Source organism: Peromyscus californicus, unplaced genomic scaffold, assembly GCF_007827085.1.
Source record: "Peromyscus californicus insignis strain IS unplaced genomic scaffold, ASM782708v3 Scaffold_19__1_contigs__length_69161282, whole genome shotgun sequence".
NCBI lineage: Eukaryota > Metazoa > Chordata > Mammalia > Rodentia > Cricetidae > Peromyscus > Peromyscus californicus.
The window spans coordinates 3,475,975-3,492,432 of record NW_026294491.1 but is presented as its reverse complement, the minus strand read 5'-3'; the positions used below and the strand labels follow the sequence as shown (position 1 = coordinate 3,492,432).

General features: G+C 54.8%; 3 protein-coding genes across 4 annotated transcripts; 1 reads left to right on the top strand and 2 right to left on the bottom strand.

The window, feature by feature from the left end:
- Positions 1–57: 57 nt before the first annotated feature.
- Positions 58–10,482, top strand: Wdr46 (WD repeat domain 46). The gene is made up of 15 exons (XM_052744312.1): positions 58–407; positions 495–701; positions 781–861; positions 1,016–1,128; positions 1,215–1,299; positions 1,379–1,440; positions 3,174–3,278; positions 3,378–3,528; positions 3,643–3,778; positions 6,274–6,373; positions 8,990–9,303; positions 9,403–9,497; positions 9,583–9,678; positions 10,035–10,148; positions 10,256–10,482. The coding sequence occupies exons 1-15, from the start codon at positions 339–341 to the stop codon at positions 10,355–10,357; spliced, it is 1,830 nt and encodes a 609-aa protein (XP_052600272.1). The 5' UTR covers positions 58–338; the 3' UTR covers positions 10,358–10,482.
- A 401-nt stretch (positions 10,483–10,883) lies between these two features.
- Positions 10,884–12,582, bottom strand: B3galt4 (beta-1,3-galactosyltransferase 4). The gene has a single exon (XM_052744314.1). The coding sequence runs from the start codon at positions 12,197–12,199 to the stop codon at positions 11,081–11,083; it is 1,119 nt and encodes a 372-aa protein (XP_052600274.1). The 5' UTR covers positions 12,200–12,582; the 3' UTR covers positions 10,884–11,080.
- A 409-nt stretch (positions 12,583–12,991) lies between these two features.
- On the bottom strand, positions 12,992–16,441 carry Rps18 (ribosomal protein S18). 2 transcript variants are annotated; one of them, XM_052744305.1, is made up of 5 exons: positions 16,327–16,441; positions 15,798–15,896; positions 13,393–13,581; positions 13,215–13,306; positions 12,992–13,109 (listed from the first exon to the last, which is right to left on the bottom strand). In XM_052744305.1, exons 1-5 carry the CDS (start codon positions 16,327–16,329, stop codon positions 13,034–13,036), a joined length of 459 nt encoding a protein of 152 aa, XP_052600265.1. In that variant the 5' UTR covers positions 16,330–16,441; the 3' UTR covers positions 12,992–13,033. The 2 variants fall into 2 exon arrangements, with proteins under 2 accessions (XP_052600265.1, XP_052600264.1); XM_052744304.1 differs by lacking the exon at positions 16,327–16,441 and adding an exon at positions 16,022–16,318.
- Between the last annotated feature and the right edge of the window lie 17 nt (positions 16,442–16,458).

Sequence of the window (16,458 nt, the reverse complement as noted above, 5' to 3'; positions counted from 1 at the left end):
TGACCTGTGTGTGTGAACCGCGTTCTGCCGGAAAAGACTCGACTCGAGAGGTTTTAGGCAAGACAGAGAAGTTAATCTGGAAAAAAAGGAACTCATCTTTAGGAGGATTCGGGGCCCAGACTTACCTTTTAGTCACCATTTGGCCAGAAGCTGCCCCTCGGCTGAGCCTCCCCGCTCCCAGAGGCTTGCCCTCACTCGAGATGGCGCCAGAGGCTTCAGGCTCCCGCACGGCGATGATTGGATGAAGGCCGGAGGATTCCCGGAAGTTTTTTTTTTTTTAGAAGGCCGTGGGATTGCTGCGGGGAGTTTCGCACGTGGATCGTCGTTGGGTCAGCGAGATGGAGACAGTCCCCAAGCCGGGTCGGGGTGTCCCACCCAAGAAGGACAGCCCGCAGGCCCGGAGGAAGGTAGCGGCTTCGGTGGGAGGCGGCGCCGCCCTCGGGCTCGGGCTCGGGCCCGGACTGCGAGTGCCAGGGCTTCTCCTCTGCCCCTAGAAGCCGCGGCGGTACTGGGAGGAGGAGACCACCCCGGCCGCTGCGGGCGCCGCCCCGGGGCCGCCTGGGAAGAGGGCGAGGACTCGGGAGCCGCGACCGCAGAGGTCACAGGCCGTGCACGGCGCCCCGAAGTCTCGGTTCTGCAAGAAGCCCCGGACCCCGAGGAGCGCCTCCGACCGGAAGAAGCCGCCGCGGACTCTGTCTGGGGTGAGCCTGGGGCCGACGGGGTGGCGTCTGAGGGTGAGAGCAAGCGGGTCGACCAGGCTCTGCCCCTTCCCCTCGCCAGGCCCAGGACCCGTTCCCGGGACCCGCCCCCGCCCCCGTGGAGGGGGCCCGCAAGTTCCGTCGTATCGACAAGTCCAAGGCGGTGAGCGAGGGCCGGTCGGACGGTGGGGAGGGGTGGGAGGCTGCGAGTGCGCGGGGGAGGTGGGTGGGGGAGGTGGGTGGTGGCGTGTCTGTGGCTCCCCTGGGACCCCACGGATGCTCCTCGGTTCTTGCAACCCCGACCCACCCTGTCATAGCTCCCACATTCGAAGCCCAAAACCCGCAGCAAGCTTGAGACGGCTGAGGCGCAGGAGGAGGAGGCGAGCGTCAGGGCTGCCCGCGCGGAGCTGCTGCTGGCGGAGGAGCCTGGGTGAGTGGACCCTGCCCTGGGCTTTGATGTTTGAGTGCCAGCCCCGTGCTGGAGAAGGTCACCGTCGTCCTAACGGTGCCTCCCAGGTTTCTGGACGGAGATGGGGAGGACACGGCAAACATCCTGCAGACGGACATCGTGGAGGCTGTGGACATCGCCAGCGCTGCCAAGGTGAGCCTGAGGAGGAAGAGGGCCCGGAGACCGCCTCGGGGAGTTCTTTCTTTCATGTTTACTTTCCACCCCTTGCCAGCACTTTGACCTGAATCTGAGGCAGTTTGGACCCTACAGACTGAACTACTCTCGCACAGGGAGGTAAGGTTGAGTTCTGGCGGCTCTTGGCTTTCTAAGACAGGACTCAGGATTGACTTGTGCACCTGCACGTGTGCACCTGCACGTGTGCACCTGCACGTGTGCACCTGCACGTGTGCACCTGCACGTGTGCACACCCGGGGACCAGAGCGGCTTGTGTTTCCTTAACCCGGAAGCCCGCAGGGCCCCGTGCTCGTCCTGTCTTCCTTTCCTTTGGGGCTGGGGTTATAGGCATGTGCAGGACACCCAGACTGCTAGGAGGGCGCACTCCTAGCTCTGCCCTGTCTCTCTGTGTTGCCTCTCCCACACCTCCCCTGCCCCCTTTTCAAGGGAAGAAGGGTTAATTCTGGCCTGTACCGGGAATGGAGCCCATCATGGTAGGGATCGTCACAGCATGAGCTGGAGGAAGTTGAGCTCTTCTTCTGTGGTTCTGGATGTGGAACCCATGACCTCATGTGTACGTGCAAAGCACACACTTGACTGTTGAGCCAACCCACCCTCAGCCCCTCGGCTTCCAGTGACTTTTCTGTATGTGTGTGTGCATGTTCATGTGGTGGCGCACCTGCACGTGGGCGTGTATGCTTGTGATTACCAGAGGTCAATGTGGCATCTTCATGTACTGCTTTCCACTTTTCCCTCCTGTTTATTGTTATTAGCGGTGTGTGTGAGTGCTTGTGCGTGCCCATGACTGGGTGTGTGGGGCAGGTGTGTGTGAGTGCTTGTGCGTGCCCATGACTGGGTGTGTGGGGCAGGTGTGTGTGAGTGCTTGTGCGTGCCCATGACTGGGTGTGTGGGGCAGGTGTGTGTGAGTGCTTGTGCGTGCCCATGACTGGGTGTGTGGGGCAGGTGTGTGTGAGTGCTTGTGCGTGCCCATGACTGGGTGTGTGGGGCAGGTGTGTGTGAGTGCTTGTGCGTGCCCATGACTGGGTGTGTGGGGCAGGTGTGTGTGAGTGCTTGTGCGTGCCCATGACTGGGTGTGTAGGGCAGCTCAAAGAACAACTTAGTGAGGTCATTTTTCTGGTCCGCCCTTGTGTGGGTTCTGGAGTTCAGACTTGGGTCACCAGGCTTGTACAGTGCTCTCAGCCACTGCGCCTTCTTGTTGGACTCCACTTTACTTCTTAATGTTTCTGGATTTTCATTTGTTATTTATGGTTATGAGTGTTTTGCCTGTATGCATGAGCATCACATGTGTGCCTGCTGTCATGGAAGTCAGAAGAGGGCATCAGATCCCTAGGAACTGGGGTTACGGATGGTTTGGTTGTGAGTTGACGTGGGGCTGCTGGGAACTGAACCCAGGTTCTCTAGGAGAGCAGCAAGTGTTCTTCACCGCCGAGCCCTCTCTTTGGTCTCCACCTTTGAGCAGGGTTCCTCACTGAACCTGGAGCTCGTTACCGCCTAGACTGAGGTCCAGCGAGAGCTGCCTGTCTCGGCCTCCCTGGCGCCGGGATTACGTGGGAGCCAGGGATCCAGGCTCAGGACGCTATGCTTTCGTGGCAGGCTCTCTACTGACTGAGCCGTCTCCCTAGCCCCTCTGACTCGTGAACTCGATGTGGCTGTGTTTCCTCAGCTGCAGGAGCTGTGCCTTCCTCAGTTCCGCTGTGTGTCTGGCTGCCGCTGTCTACAGCAGCGCATCCTCCCGTCGGTCTGTCGGGGGCTGGGGTGGGCTGACCGCATGATTGCAGTCAGGTCAGGGCGCTCCCCGCCTCAGCACTCTGTCTTTGCTTCACCTCCAACAGACACCTGGCCTTAGGAGGTCGTCGGGGTCATGTGGCTGCCCTCGACTGGGTGACAAAGAAGCTCATGTGTGAGATCAACGTCATGGAAGCCGTGCGGGACATCCAGTCAGTGTTTGCGCTGCTGGCAGTGGGTGGGAGTGGGTCAGCCCGGTCCCAGTGGATGATGCCCTGGGGTCCCATGAAACGCCTCCCCCTTCTACCCAGCTTCCTCCATTCAGAGGCTCTGTTGGCTGTCGCTCAGAACCGCTGGCTTTACATCTACGACAACCAGGGTATCGAGCTCCATTGCATCCGCCGCTGCGACCGCGTAACTCGGCTTGAATTCCTCGCCTTCCACTTCCTCCTGGCCACCGCTGTGAGTGGCTGTGGGACAGAGGGCCCTGTGGCAGCAGTCCTTGGGAGGACCACCCTCCTTTAGGACTCCTAGAGGGAAGACAGACAGCTGGACATCTCGTTTTCGCTCTCTCAGTCAGAGACAGGGTTTCTGACCTACTTGGATGTGTCAGTGGGGAAGATTGTGAGCGCTCTGAACGCACGGGCTGGACGGCTCAGTGTCATGGCACAGAACCCCTACAATGCTGTTATCCATCTCGGACACAGTAACGGTCAGTTTCGGGTTTTTCTTTTCTTTTTGAGACAGGGTCTGGTATCTGTGACAAGTCATTTTCTGTCCTGGAGACTTATGATTAATTTTGAATGTTCAGCCTTAGGTTACGCTTGTCCCGCTATTAACCCATTTATATTAATCTATGTTCTGTTGTGTGGTTTGTTACCTCATCTCTTTGTATTGCCCATGCTGCTTCCTCCGTGTCTGGTTGGCGATTCCACCTTCTTTCCAGATTCTTTGTCTGCCTGGAAGTCCCGCCTATACCTCCTGCCTAGGCATTGGCTGTTCAGCTTTTTTTGTTTTGTTTTGTTTTTTCAAAACAGGGTTTCTCTGTGACTGGATCTCACTCTGTAGCCCAGGCTAGCCTTGAACTCAAAGAGATCCACCTGCTGCCTCCCGAGTGCTGGGATTAAAGGCGTGCGCCACCTTTTATCAGCTTTTTATCACACCAATCACAGCATATTTAGTTTTCTCAATCTTACATCTTAAAGCAAACTCTTAATATTTCTTGCTAACAAAACATAGGATAAACTTCTGATGTATACATCTTAAGTACTTTCTTAACTTCACCAAACCATGGTGCATCAATATCAATAGGTTAACATAATAATTTCTACAAGCCTACTCTCAACCATTTAGAACTATACGAAACATAACATTAATTCACTCAACACGAAAATATTTTTTAAATTAAATATACTGAGGAATATTAATACTCCCCCTTTTAAAAAAAAAAACTTCTCTATTTAAACAGTTCCATTTTTATATAAACAGTTCCATAAGCAGTTCATAAGTCATCACTGTTGATAGAGTATATATGTATAAGTAAATTCAAACTGTCCCATTATAATGAAATCGTTACTGTCCGTTTTATTTATTTATTTATTTATTTATTTATTTTTATTTTTTATTTTTTTGTTTTTTGTTTTTCGAGACAGGGTTTCTCTGTGTAGCTTTGCGCCTTTCCTGGATCTCGCTCTGTAGACCAGGCTGGCCTCGAACTCACAAAGATCCGCCTGGCTCTGCCTCCCGAGTGCTGGGATTAAAGGCGTGCGCCACCACCGCCCGGCCCCCGTTTTATTTTTTAAGTTCAAAAGTTCAAAGAGTTTTGGTTCCATTCCTAAAAGTTGCTTTGAGCACTCATAGTCAGGGCCTGGCTCGTCAGCTGCCCTTAAGTCTGAGTATAGCTGTCAGAGTCGTAATGACTCTGAAGCAAACAGTTCCAAACAGAAGTCCCACAACCAAACTTTTCAGTTCCAGCAAGTCTCTCCGAAACCTCCGCTTTCAGATACCGCTGTACTTTGCAGTCTGTAGCCTTCCGTAACCAGTCCCAGACCAGGCTAGAGAGCCTCACTTCAGAGCCCTACAGGCACAAGGCTCCTTCAGCTGCCATGAGCTGAAACTGTAGCCTTCCCATGGCAACCCCGGCTGTGGGAGGAGAACTCATCACCTGCACTGCTGACAGTCCAAGTGCTCAGCAAACCTGTCCCCGGATCCTCCGTAGCGGTCAGCAGTTTTCGCAGTTTTGGTTTAGCTCTTCAGCCTGGAGCACTCAGCAGTTCCCGTGTCTCAACTGTTTGTCCAGCACTGAGACCACTTTTCCGGTCCTGGAAGCAGTCTGTCTCTGAGTCTCCACTGGTCACCGCTGCTCTGCTCACTATTCATCTTTCCGAGGTCTCCGCCATTTGCCTTTCTCGCAGTAGCATCTCAATGGTTGCAGAATCTTGCTGTTCACCTTTCCTGAAGCGCGGCATCTCTGCAGGGCTTTCCAAAGTGCTGCTTGTCCTTAGCCTCTCTCGTGGCTTAGCTGGTTCATTTTTCACCGTGGCTTGCTTTTGGTAGAAAGCTTGTAGACGCTCGTGCATCTGCCATCTGCACGGCGTTGATGCCTTGAGGGTTTCGGCTGCCGAGACCCTCTGGCTGCTCTTTTCTGAAGTTGGCCGTCTCTGGAACTGTTTCTTGTTGTTACTGGTGGCTTTCTGGAACTGCCAAGTCCACAGTCCGCCATGGACATTGCTCTCCGAGTCCCAGGTTGGGAAAACATACTCAGTTACTTTATTCACCATATCCTTAAACCTAAGGTCTATATATTCTAAGCCTACATTTCTCTGACTCTCTTTATACTAAATCTATGACCTATTTAAACCTACATTCTATCATTCCAGCCTACATAATAAACTTACATTCTGTAGGACTACTCTAGTACTTTTTCAAATATCTAACTTAGCAAACACCTAAAGGAAATATATTACTTCTTATACTACCTTAGCAAATATACTTATTTTTGTATAAATAGAAATAGAGAGAGGAGAGAGGGAGATCCTAACGCTGCAGCCTTGCCTGTACCCCTGAGAATAGGACACTGTTGCCTTCACTTTTCAGTTCCTTCACCTTAGTCCTATCTTTGCCTCATTTGATAGCCTTGGGCTAAAACCAACGGCAAGAGCCGGGCCGTGTTTGCATTAGTAACCTGGACTCTCCCGTCACCTCCAGGCACTGTGTCTCTATGGAGTCCAGCTGTGAAGGAGCCACTGGCAAAGATTCTGTGTCACCGTGGTGGGCTGCGGGCTGTGGCAGTGGATCCCACGGGCATGTAAGTCACTTGTTTGGGGATGAGGTGTTGGGTGTGGCAGGGCGGAAAGAGATGGAAGGCAGTTACCTCCAGGAGCACAGGCAGCATCCAGGCAGCATCCAGGCTGCATGGTGTGTCCTTCAGTCCTGTGCAGACAGATGGCGTAGTTAGGGGTGCACCTCATTTCTGTCAGGCAGCGTTTGTCACTACAGACTTGGTGGGTCTGTTACTGGTTGCGTCACTTGCCATTCCTTCTCAGCAAAGTTTTCCCAACCCGAATTCCACTCCTTTCTAGCCACATGAGGGTAGATTCAGGGGTTCATGCTAATGTCCCCAGGTCAGCCCGGAGCCTCACCCGCTAGAGGTGCCCTGTGAGTGTCTGAAGAATGAGAGGGATTAAGAAGAAAATACAAACCACAGCAGCCACGGGGCATGTTGGTACTCTCTCACCCCACCCCAGCAGACACCCACCCCAGCCTACTGCCCAGCTAGATCTGGACTGACCTCTTTGATGAGGGTGACACAGTGCCCTGGTTATGAGGCACCGCCCAGACTGCACCTGAACTCACTTTAATGCCTGGTAACAGCTAACGGAAGGCTTTTAGTAACGATGTCCCAACCCCCTCCAGCCACGCTCACACAGTTCGTGGGGGGGTGGGGAGCTGTTTTCTCTGCAATTCAAACTGGCCCAGAACATGTGGCAAGCCTCCTGCCTCCTGAGTGGATTATGGGTGTGTGCCACAGTGTCTTTACATTTTGAGCCACAGTTCCCAAGTTCCTCAGGAATCAAAAGCGTCGATTGCCTGAGCAGGGCCTGGTGGTGCACTTTTTAGTCCCAGCACCCAGGAGGCTGAGGCAGGAGGATTGAAAGTTGAGAACTAGTCTGGGCTACATACTGAAACCAGTCAAAAAGCCAGTGTTCTTCATGCTTTCGGGGCCCCAGGTCTGGCGCTTGTCTTGGGCGTCCCTCTTGATCTTGCTTGTGGCCACCTCTGAAGTCCTGCCAGCTTTTCCCTGTGCTCCGGGAACTCTCGCTGTCTCGCTGTCTGTGCCCTCTCCCGACAGTCTCGATGCTGCCAGTTCTCCAGCAGCATGTCCCTGACAGAGGACTTTCCTACAAACTGCTTCCCTCTTACACTGACGATCAGCGGTTTCTACCTGAGATTTCTGCATCGGTGCAGCTTTCTTTTTTTTTTTGGTTTGATGAGACAGCGTTTCAGACTGGCCTTGAACTCAGATTTGCCTGCCTTTGCCTCTCGAGTCCTGGGATTAAAGCTGTGCACCACCACTGCCTGTCGTCCCCTCCCCCCCCAAACAAACCAGTAAACAAGGAGTCAGGGTAGGGAAAGCCTGAAGTTACCACCGTGCAAAAGTTTTCCAAGATGCTGAGGTCACTCTGGCCACTGCTATTGTCTTTGTGAACAGTGATTTGGTTCTGCCCGGTCTCCACCGGTGCCAGTTTGGCTCTGGGAAGTTGGAAGCCTGACTGACTGAAACCTTGTGCTTTCAGGGGCCTCTTGGCCTGAGCTGGGGCTCACCCTGCCGGGGCCTGCAACTCCTGCCCAGGGCTTCACTGCCTGGTCAGCACCGGAGTCCTGAACACTCTGGATCTTCAGCTGCTCCCTGCTTAGCTCTGGTTTCCCTCAGGCTACAGGTGAAGCGGCCTTTTCCCCAGAGCTTTCTGGAAGCCTGTGTTAGGACTGCAGTGAAATGAATACTTCTGGAGAGTACAGCAGCAGGGCTGCCAGACTGGAACTCACCCACTGGATCCCGTAGATAGTTAGGGGTCAGGTCCACCCGAGGATGTGACACTGTCCAGGATCTCTCAGTCATTTCTGGCTTTTACCAATGGCTTTTTTGGCAGGGTACATGGTCTCACTATGTAACCCTGGCTGGCTTGGAACTCACTTTGTGGACAAGGCTGGCCTCAAACTTACAGAGACCTGCCTTAGTGCTGGGATTAAAGCCATGCACATCATGCCTAGCTCAGTAACCGTTTTGTCCTGCTGAGGCTCTACTGGGTTCTGTCACAGGATGAACCTCTGCTCATAGAATTTTTCAGTTCCTTCCTGGATTCATGGTCAAGGCCAAGAGACTCTTTGGCAAGGCTCGTCACCTTTAGCTTCCCTCTCAGCCTCTGAAAAAAAAGCATTACTTGTTACTTTCTAGGGGGGTTTTCCTTTTTTTTTTTTTTTTTTTTTTTTTGTTCTTTTTTCAAGACAGGGTTTTTCTGTGTAGCTTTGGAGCCTGTCCTGGAACTCACTCTGTAGTCCAGGCTGGCCTCGAACTCAGAGATCTGCCTGCCTCTGCCTCCCGAGTGCTGGGATTAAAGGCGTGCGCCACCTGCACCTGGCTCTCTCTGGCCTTGAAAACAGAGGAGCACACACTGTTAATCCCAGCCTTTGGGAAGTACAGGCAGGCTGATCTCTGTGAGTCAGGGCTCCCTAGTGAGACTATCTCAAAGCGAACAAATAAGAAGTAATAAATAAAATGGAAACAATGGTAAGTTATGTGAGGTGCAGCATTTCATGTGGGGAGTGGTCACTAGTCTTTTTTCACACCCAGATTAGGTACTTGGGACTTGGCCACAGGTTCCTGTCACTACCCTGGAGATTAATTAGTCCGTCTCCCACACAGGTACATGGCCACTTCTGGCCTGGACCACCAGCTGAAGATCTTTGATTTGCGAGGGACATTCCAGCCCCTGAGTGCCCGGACCCTGCCTCAGGGAGCAGGACATCTGGCCTTTTCCCAGCGGGGACTATTAGTTGCAGGAATGGGTGATGTGGTCAACATATGGTCAGGGCAGGGCAAGGCCAGCCCGCCCTCCCTGGAGCAGCCCTACCTCACCCACCGACTCTCAGGCCATGTGCATGGACTCCAGTTCTGCCCCTTTGAAGACGTGTTGGGGGTGGGGCACAGTGGAGGCGTCACCAGCATGCTGGTCCCTGGTGAGTGGGCCAGAGAGCCTAACAGCTGGGGAGGGCCAGTAGGCCCAGTCAGTCTGGAGTTGCAGGACCAGGTTCAGTCCATGTACCTCCTTCCCTCAGGGTCTGCCGAGCCCAACTTTGATGGTTTGGAGAATAACCCGTACAGGAGCCGGAAGCAGCGTCAGGAGTGGGAGGTGAAGGCTTTGCTGGAAAAGGTGAGCTCTGCGGCCGCCCTCCTTGGCTTCCGAGCCTTTGTGGTGTCACCTCCCTGTGGCTCCTCACCATCTCTGGCTCCTCCAGGTACCTGCAGAGCTCATTTGTTTGGACCCCCGAGCCCTGGCAGAGGTAGATGTGGTCACTCTGGAGCAGCAGAAGAAGGAGCGGATAGAGAGACTGGTATGGAGCTGCCACATTGTCCAGCCCTCCTCACCCCTGTCCGAGTGCCCCCCTTTCCTCTGTGCCCTACCCCATTTTTTAAAATTTAATTTTATTCATTTTTTTCATTTATTTTACATACCGACTGCAGTCTCCGCCCTCCCCTCCTCCTCCATCTTCATCCAGCAGGGCAGGCCTCCATGGGCCTGACCGAAGGATGGCAGGCACATGGCGCTGAGGCAGGCCCATTTGGAAGTGCAGCTCAGCGGGGGGGGGGTGGGGGGTGGGGGTGGGGTGGAGGTGGCGGGGGGGGGGGGGGGGTGTGTGCTGCTGCCAGCTCACAGGGGCTGCTCCTGGTTTCACTTGGTCCCTTTCAGGGCTACGACCCCGATGCCAAGGCTGCCTTCCAACCCAAGGCAAAGCAGAAGGGCCGAGGCTCCACAGCGAGCCTGGTGAAGAGGAAGAAGAAGGTCATGGACCAGGAGCACAGGGTATGCCAATGTGGGGTAGCCAGGAGCCAGCCTGCACCTTTGCAGCCTTGAGCCTTCTCAGCCAGCCTCTGCTCACTTTGTCCTGGGCCCCCATTTCTTGTCTCCAGGACAAAGTGCGCCAGAGCCTTGAGCAGCAGCAGCAACAGAAACAAGAGATGGCCAAGCCTTCTGGAGCCCGTCCATCTGCACTGGATAGATTTGTACGATGAGCCAGAGACAGCATTCCCAAGATGACCCATAGGGGCCAGATGGCTCAGTGGGCAGAGGCGCTTGATGCCAAACCTGAGGTCAATTCCCAGAAAACGCATGGTGGAAGTAAAGAACCACTCACACAGGTTGTCTTTAACTTTCTGTGTACATATGGGCCACACGCACACGCACACACACACACACACACACACACACACACACTTGTAAATAAAACAAAAAGATCTGTAGGGAACTCATCCCGTGTGCCTTGTATCTCACCTTGGCTGGGTGGGTGGGTATTAAACAAGGTTTGGGGGAAGTGTTTGGATCGTCCTGTAGATGTTCTTCCCCTTGTGTGGGGCTAATCTAGACTCAGCTCGTTGTCCTGCCTCTCTCCTACCCCACACCTACGGCTGCCTCAGCCTTATCCCGAGTGGCTGTCCAGTGGCTGTCCAAGATGGACTTGCATGCAGCTGTGTTGGCGCTTCTGGGCTCTCCAGGTGTGCTGGGGTGGTGGTGAAGACAGGTGGCAGCCTACACTTGGGGTGAAGAGACAAGTTTATTGGCTCTTGTCCCAGCTGTGAGAGCAGCAGTCTCCCCGTACCCTCCTGCCTCTCCTTGCCTGGGGTGGCTTTAGAGTCTGCTGTGAGGAGACGGGTCACCACAGGGAGGGAGCTGCAGCCTGTGCACACTGATTGTGGGGCACAGGTCCCTGAGATGCTCTCTTCTGTGGCCCCTGGCTCTCAGCTGCTGCTGAGCCAGGCTATGAACCGGCACCTCAAGACACCCAGGAGTCCCTGGAGCCAGGAACACAAGGGCTCAGTCCTTTGCCCATCCAGTCCGCTCACCAGCCTCCAGGCTTCCTGCATTTTCCAGGGATCCACCTTGTGGGATGTTAGCAGGAATTTCCCGTAACAGCACCTGTCCAGGGGGTAGTGGGTGGCACCAGCCAGCTTGACGCAGTGTGTGGGGGCAAGGCCCCCTCGCCTTGCACTCACTCCCACAAAGACGTCCTCTAGAGGTAGACGCGGTACCTGGCTGGCCACCCTCAGAATGAGCTGTACAGCAGAGGCGGACAGCACATACCCTGTGCCCGAGGCGTAAGGCGGGAAAGGACCCCAGGTTTCAGGCCACAGCTCTTCTGACACATGGTGCCGGGACCCTGGTGTCCGACTGGGGTTCACCCTCCAGTGCAGTCGGCCTAGATACAGAAGTGGGACTGTCTGGCCTTTGTGCTCTTCGTGGACAGCTGTGGTCTCTTCCTGTGGCTCCTTGCCCTTCTGCCATCGCTCTGAAGGGCCCCCTCTCTGGATCAGCTCTGACACCAGCTCTGGGACATTGACATACACGTCATCGTCCGTCTTGAGAATGTAGCGGGCCATAGGACAATATTTATTTACCCAGTTCAGGCCGCTGAGGGTCTTGAGGGTGAGGTTGCGGTAGGAATCCTGAAAGGAGGCCTGCAAGATGTCCTCCTGCGCTGCTGACTCCGAGGCTAGGTCGGGGAGGTGCTGTCCTACAGGTTCTCCCAGGAGAAAGAGCGTCTGCACCCTGAAACCCCGGGCCTCACGGATGGCGCCCCAAGACCCCCGAATGGCGTTCCTCTGGTTCAGGTGCTCCGGGGCCGTACACACCAGGATGAGCAGGAAGGGAGGAGGTCCGGGACCACCGCAGGCCTGGGGGTTGGAAATCAAGAGGCGGGGCAGGGCCAGGGGCGGCCCCCGTGAGGCTGGGGCTGGCAGCAGGGACGCCAGGGATAGGCTCAGCAGCTCCTCCCCGAAGCCGGAGGGCCCAAAGAGGGTCCAGATGGTCACCAGTAGCAGGATTGCCAGGAGGAGGCGCCGGAAGAGGCTGAGGGACATGGTGAGCCGCAGAGACCTGTGGGTAGAACGGTTAGAGCGCCAGGAGGCAGGAGAGCGGCCCTAGCCGGCCGCTGCAGCAGAAACACGTTGGCCTGTGCGTGGGGGCCCGGCGCATCGCACGATGCAGCCCCAAGCCCACCGCAGTGGCTCCGGGAACCGCTATTTTCCCCGAGCCGGTAGGCCAAGGTCGGCTCCTCCATTGCACTCCTCCCCGACTGCCTTCCCATCATGCTCAAGGCCGGAAGTTGCGAGGCACTTGGCCCAGCTCTTCCTGTTGTAAAACCCATTCAGGACCTCTAGAGTGGCTAACGTATGCTTAAAAACTCACCGGAGCAGCAGCATCTGGCCTCGCTGTGACCACTTCTCAACTACCCTGTACTCCAACCAAGCACACCTTTATAGCCTGCCCAAGCGCCCCCTGGAGGTTGCCAACACCGGTGGCACCACCTGTTCCCGCGCAGACACGATTGCACCAACGGGTGGGGAGTGGCAGTCTCCAGTGACTGTTCCTGTGACCCAATACCAGACAGAGCAAGGGAGGCGTAGGGCCAGTGCTCCCCAGTCGGGACTCACTTGGTAGTCCAGGCTGGCCTTGAACTCACAGAGATCCGCCTGTCTCTGCCTCCCCGTGCTGGGATTAAAGGCGCCTGGCTGGGAGAGCCATTTTAACTCAACCATACCAAAGGCTTTGCTGCGGGAGGACCTCCTCCAGTCAGTACCCACGGGGATCCGAGCCCTTGCAGCACCCTCTACCCCTGCCACCCACCACATGGAAGACACAGAGACCGAAGCCACAGGCATATAAACTTTTATTAACAGCAAAGGCCCAGGGACTCATTTCTTCTTGGAAACACCCACAGTACGGCCCCGGCGGCCAGTGGTCTTGGTGTGCTGACCTCGGACACGAAGGCTGCAGAAGGAAAAGAATCACAGGTCACACACCAGCAGGACGGAGACAGACAGCACCAAGCAGCCCACTCGGCCAGCAGGTACGGCCCGGCCCCACTGCGCTCACCCCCAAAAGTGGCGCAGCCCCCTGTGGGCTCTAATCTTCTTCAGACGCTCCAGGTCCTCACGCAGCTTGTTGTCTAGACCATTGGCCAGAACCTGGAACCAGAGACAGGAACGCCAGCTTTACCTCAGACCCCCTGTGCCGTTTCAACCGACACCCCCGAAGCCACCCACCCACACACCTGGCTGTACTTCCCATCCTTCACGTCCTTCTGTCTGTTCAAGAACCAGTCTGGGATCTTGTACTGTCGTGGATTCTGCATGATGGTGATCACACGTTCCACCTCGTCCTCCGTGAGTTCTCCAGCCCTCTTGGTGAGGTCAATGTCTGCTTTCCTCAACACCACATGAGCATATCTCCGCCCCACACCCTGGGGTGAAAAGTTTGGGAATGAGGTTTGGACTTTCAGCCTGAATTACCTGTCCTAATCCACCAATAACGACAGAAGCTATAGGGAACCCAGCACCCTATCATTCCCAGATCACTCTTCCAGACACTAATCAAGAGTGCCACTCAGGCCACACTGGACCAGAAACTCAAATTCAATGCCATGAAAGCAGCCACAGCAGTTTGATCTGTAAAGGTTACAATCATCTGGACAAATTGACAGCCAGGCCAATGTCCAGTAGCCAACCCCAAACTGAAGGTGACAATGAATAGTGCCATGGATGAAATGTCCCTACACTCATCTTACAGTCCAAAAGGTGACCTCATAGAAATTATATAAGGCGAGGTCACACGTGATTGTGGCGCACACTAAATACAACTGGGTAGTAGACAGCCACACATGAATGTCTGTGTTAAAACTGTAAGATAGGGAAGTTCTTTGAGCCCTGAGTGGGTTTGACTCTGCCTCCACCCCAACTTCCAGAATTGAATGAAAAAAAAAAAATGTTCTAGGTGCTGGAGAGACAGCTCAGTATTTTTTTTTTTTTTTTTTTTTTTTTGGTTTTTCGAGACAGGGTTTCTCTGTGTAGCTTTGCGCCTTCCCTGGAACTCACTTGGTAGCCCAGGCCGGCCTCGAACTCACGGAGATCCGCCTGGCTCTGCCTCCCGAGTGCTGGGATTAAAGGCGTGCGCCACCACCGCCCGGCGGGACAGCTCAATATTTTAAGAGGACCTGGATTCCCAGCACGTATGTGTAGTCAGAGACATGCAGGCAGAACACCTACACATGCCTGCCCCAGCCTCCACACTGTTGCAAGTACTGAAGGTGGATGTCCGACGCCAGGCTGGTTGTGGTGGTCAGGCCTTCATTGAGACCTTATCTCAATAAATGTGTGGCCCCACGCCCAGCAGGCTTTCTGACAGTGTTAGAAGGTCCTAGAGCAAGGACAGCCAGCACTTCCTAGGTCTGTCCAACCCCTTCCTACACGCTTCCAGATAGTCAAACACCAACTGTCACCTTAACCAAGCAGCAGCAGAGCAGCTTTAAAGAATTCAGAAAACAAGGCACCATGGCACAGAATCTCCACTGTCCCTCACCCTTCTTGGCCCAACTTGCACCACACCTTAATCACACCTCTGGAGGACCCTCCCCGCAATCCTTTCCCTCAAATTCCTAATCATCCTTCCCAAAATCTCCAACAAACTTTATTTCTTAGGAATCTTCACCCTCTCCACATAGTCAACATAATAACCCTCAGTACTCCGGATCTTCAGACACTGTGCACAGCCCCCCAGGTGCCCCGCCTGGTTGTAAGTGGACTGTAATTATCTTCCAATGAACATCAGCGAGATGCTCGTTTGAAAAGGCAGGTCACAGGCAGCACCCCAGGCCTTTCAACCCCTCCAGACACTGCATTCACCCTGCCCCATCAGCTACCTCCATTATCACTGTTTCCCAAGTGCAGAAGAAGAAAAAAAATCAAACTTTAAATTAGGCAAACATTAAAAATAAAAAAAGGGAGTTCATACATTTTAACATAATTACTCCAACTTTGGGTCCATCTGATATCCTCCTCAGTTAACCAGGCTTCTTTGATTCTATAGAACATCACCCGTTTCCATTTCTCAGAACTACTTAGCGCGCACCTCAGCACCATCCATTCCCTAACATCTCATGAGAACACACCACACAGGGGAAACGCCGATGGCATAGGCAGGTCTAGTCCTTGCCCTCAAGGACCACACATACCGACAGGCAAGATGTCTGTTTCCAAAATTACTAACGTTGATAAAAGTTAGTCCCCAAGAAAGCGCTTCGCTCTGCAGAGAGAAACACTCAAGCGTCCGTTCAGCCTCTGACCTTCTGCAGTAAACCAGAGACACGTGCTGGTTCGATTTCAACCAGAGTGAACTTGCATCTGGTCTGTAGACGGCCCCCGATGGACATTAACGTAGGTTAATTTCTAGAAATCAGACCCAGGGGTTGCTGCTACAGGGTGCCGCAGAGCACACACACCAACTGTTGATCAGGGGGATGCTTAGCAACGTGGGGCAGGACCACACTCACGCCCCACTTCCCCAGGGGAAATGCTTTGGTCCGACCTCACACCATCCTCAGGCTTTTACCGTTAGTTAGGCGACTTTGTTACTTCAAGCCCCTCTCCCTGGCCTTCTCTGCCCGGCGACACTGCTTTTTACCTTAATGGCAGTGATGGCAAAGGCTATTTTCCGCCGCCCATCGATGTTGGTGTTGAGTACTCGCAGAATGTGCTGGAACTTCTCAGGGATCACTAGAGACTGGAAGAACACGGGGACTTATCAGAGACAGGTAATGACAAGGAGACACGCTGAGGCTGGGGGACACCCCGGCGAGCTCGGAGCCCCGCCCCTGCCGAGTTCTTACACCACCCCTCCGGGCTCACCACAAACGCCCAACGCCCAAGCGCGGGAAAACGCAACCCTGACATGCGGGGACGTCGGCCGGGGAGGCGGGGGTGCCCCGCACAGCCCAGCGCCCGGCGACTTTGGCGTGTCCGGGGAACGACGCGACCTCGGGGCCCCGCGCCCCGGAAAGTCACGTCTTAGGTCGTCCCCGCCCGGGGTCGCGCTCCATCGTTCCAGGGAGAGCTGCAGGCCCGCAGCACAGGGCGGCCTCGGAGCCCGGACGGAAAACTCTGGCCGCCCCGGCTCAGATGTCGCCGGATGCCGGCGCGGGCTCCGCTCTTACCATGGCGGCGGCACAATCGGCGGCGTGTAGGCCTCCTGTGGAAGAGGGAGCGGAAGTGACGCATCGCTCTTATATACCTTCCTGGAGGAAGAGGCGGGACTATCCAGGAGGCGCGCTTCCGGAAACCGCTGC

Bases quoted from the DNA above. Each gene is read 5' to 3' on its own strand.
- Rps18 (XM_052744304.1), bottom strand. From the start codon at position 16,066: ATGTCAGGGTTGCGTTTTCCCGCGCTTGGGCGTTGGGCGTTTGTG. The intron at 15,897-16,021 runs GTGAGCCCGGAG...GTGTTCTTCCAG, and splicing joins TTGGGCGTTGGGCGTTTGTG to TCTCTAGTGATCCCTGAGAA. The intron at 13,110-13,214 runs GTGAGCGCAGTG...TTCCTTCTGCAG, and splicing joins GGGCTGCGCCACTTTTGGGG to CCTTCGTGTCCGAGGTCAGC.
- B3galt4 (XM_052744314.1), bottom strand. From the start codon at position 12,199: ATGTCCCTCAGCCTCTTCCGGCGCCTCCTCCTGGCAATCCTGCTACTG.
- Wdr46 (XM_052744312.1), top strand. From the start codon at position 339: ATGGAGACAGTCCCCAAGCCGGGTCGGGGTGTCCCACCCAAGAAGGAC. The intron at 1,300-1,378 runs GTGAGCCTGAGG...ACCCCTTGCCAG, and splicing joins ACATCGCCAGCGCTGCCAAG to CACTTTGACCTGAATCTGAG. The intron at 3,279-3,377 runs GTCAGTGTTTGC...CCTTCTACCCAG, and splicing joins GAAGCCGTGCGGGACATCCA to CTTCCTCCATTCAGAGGCTC.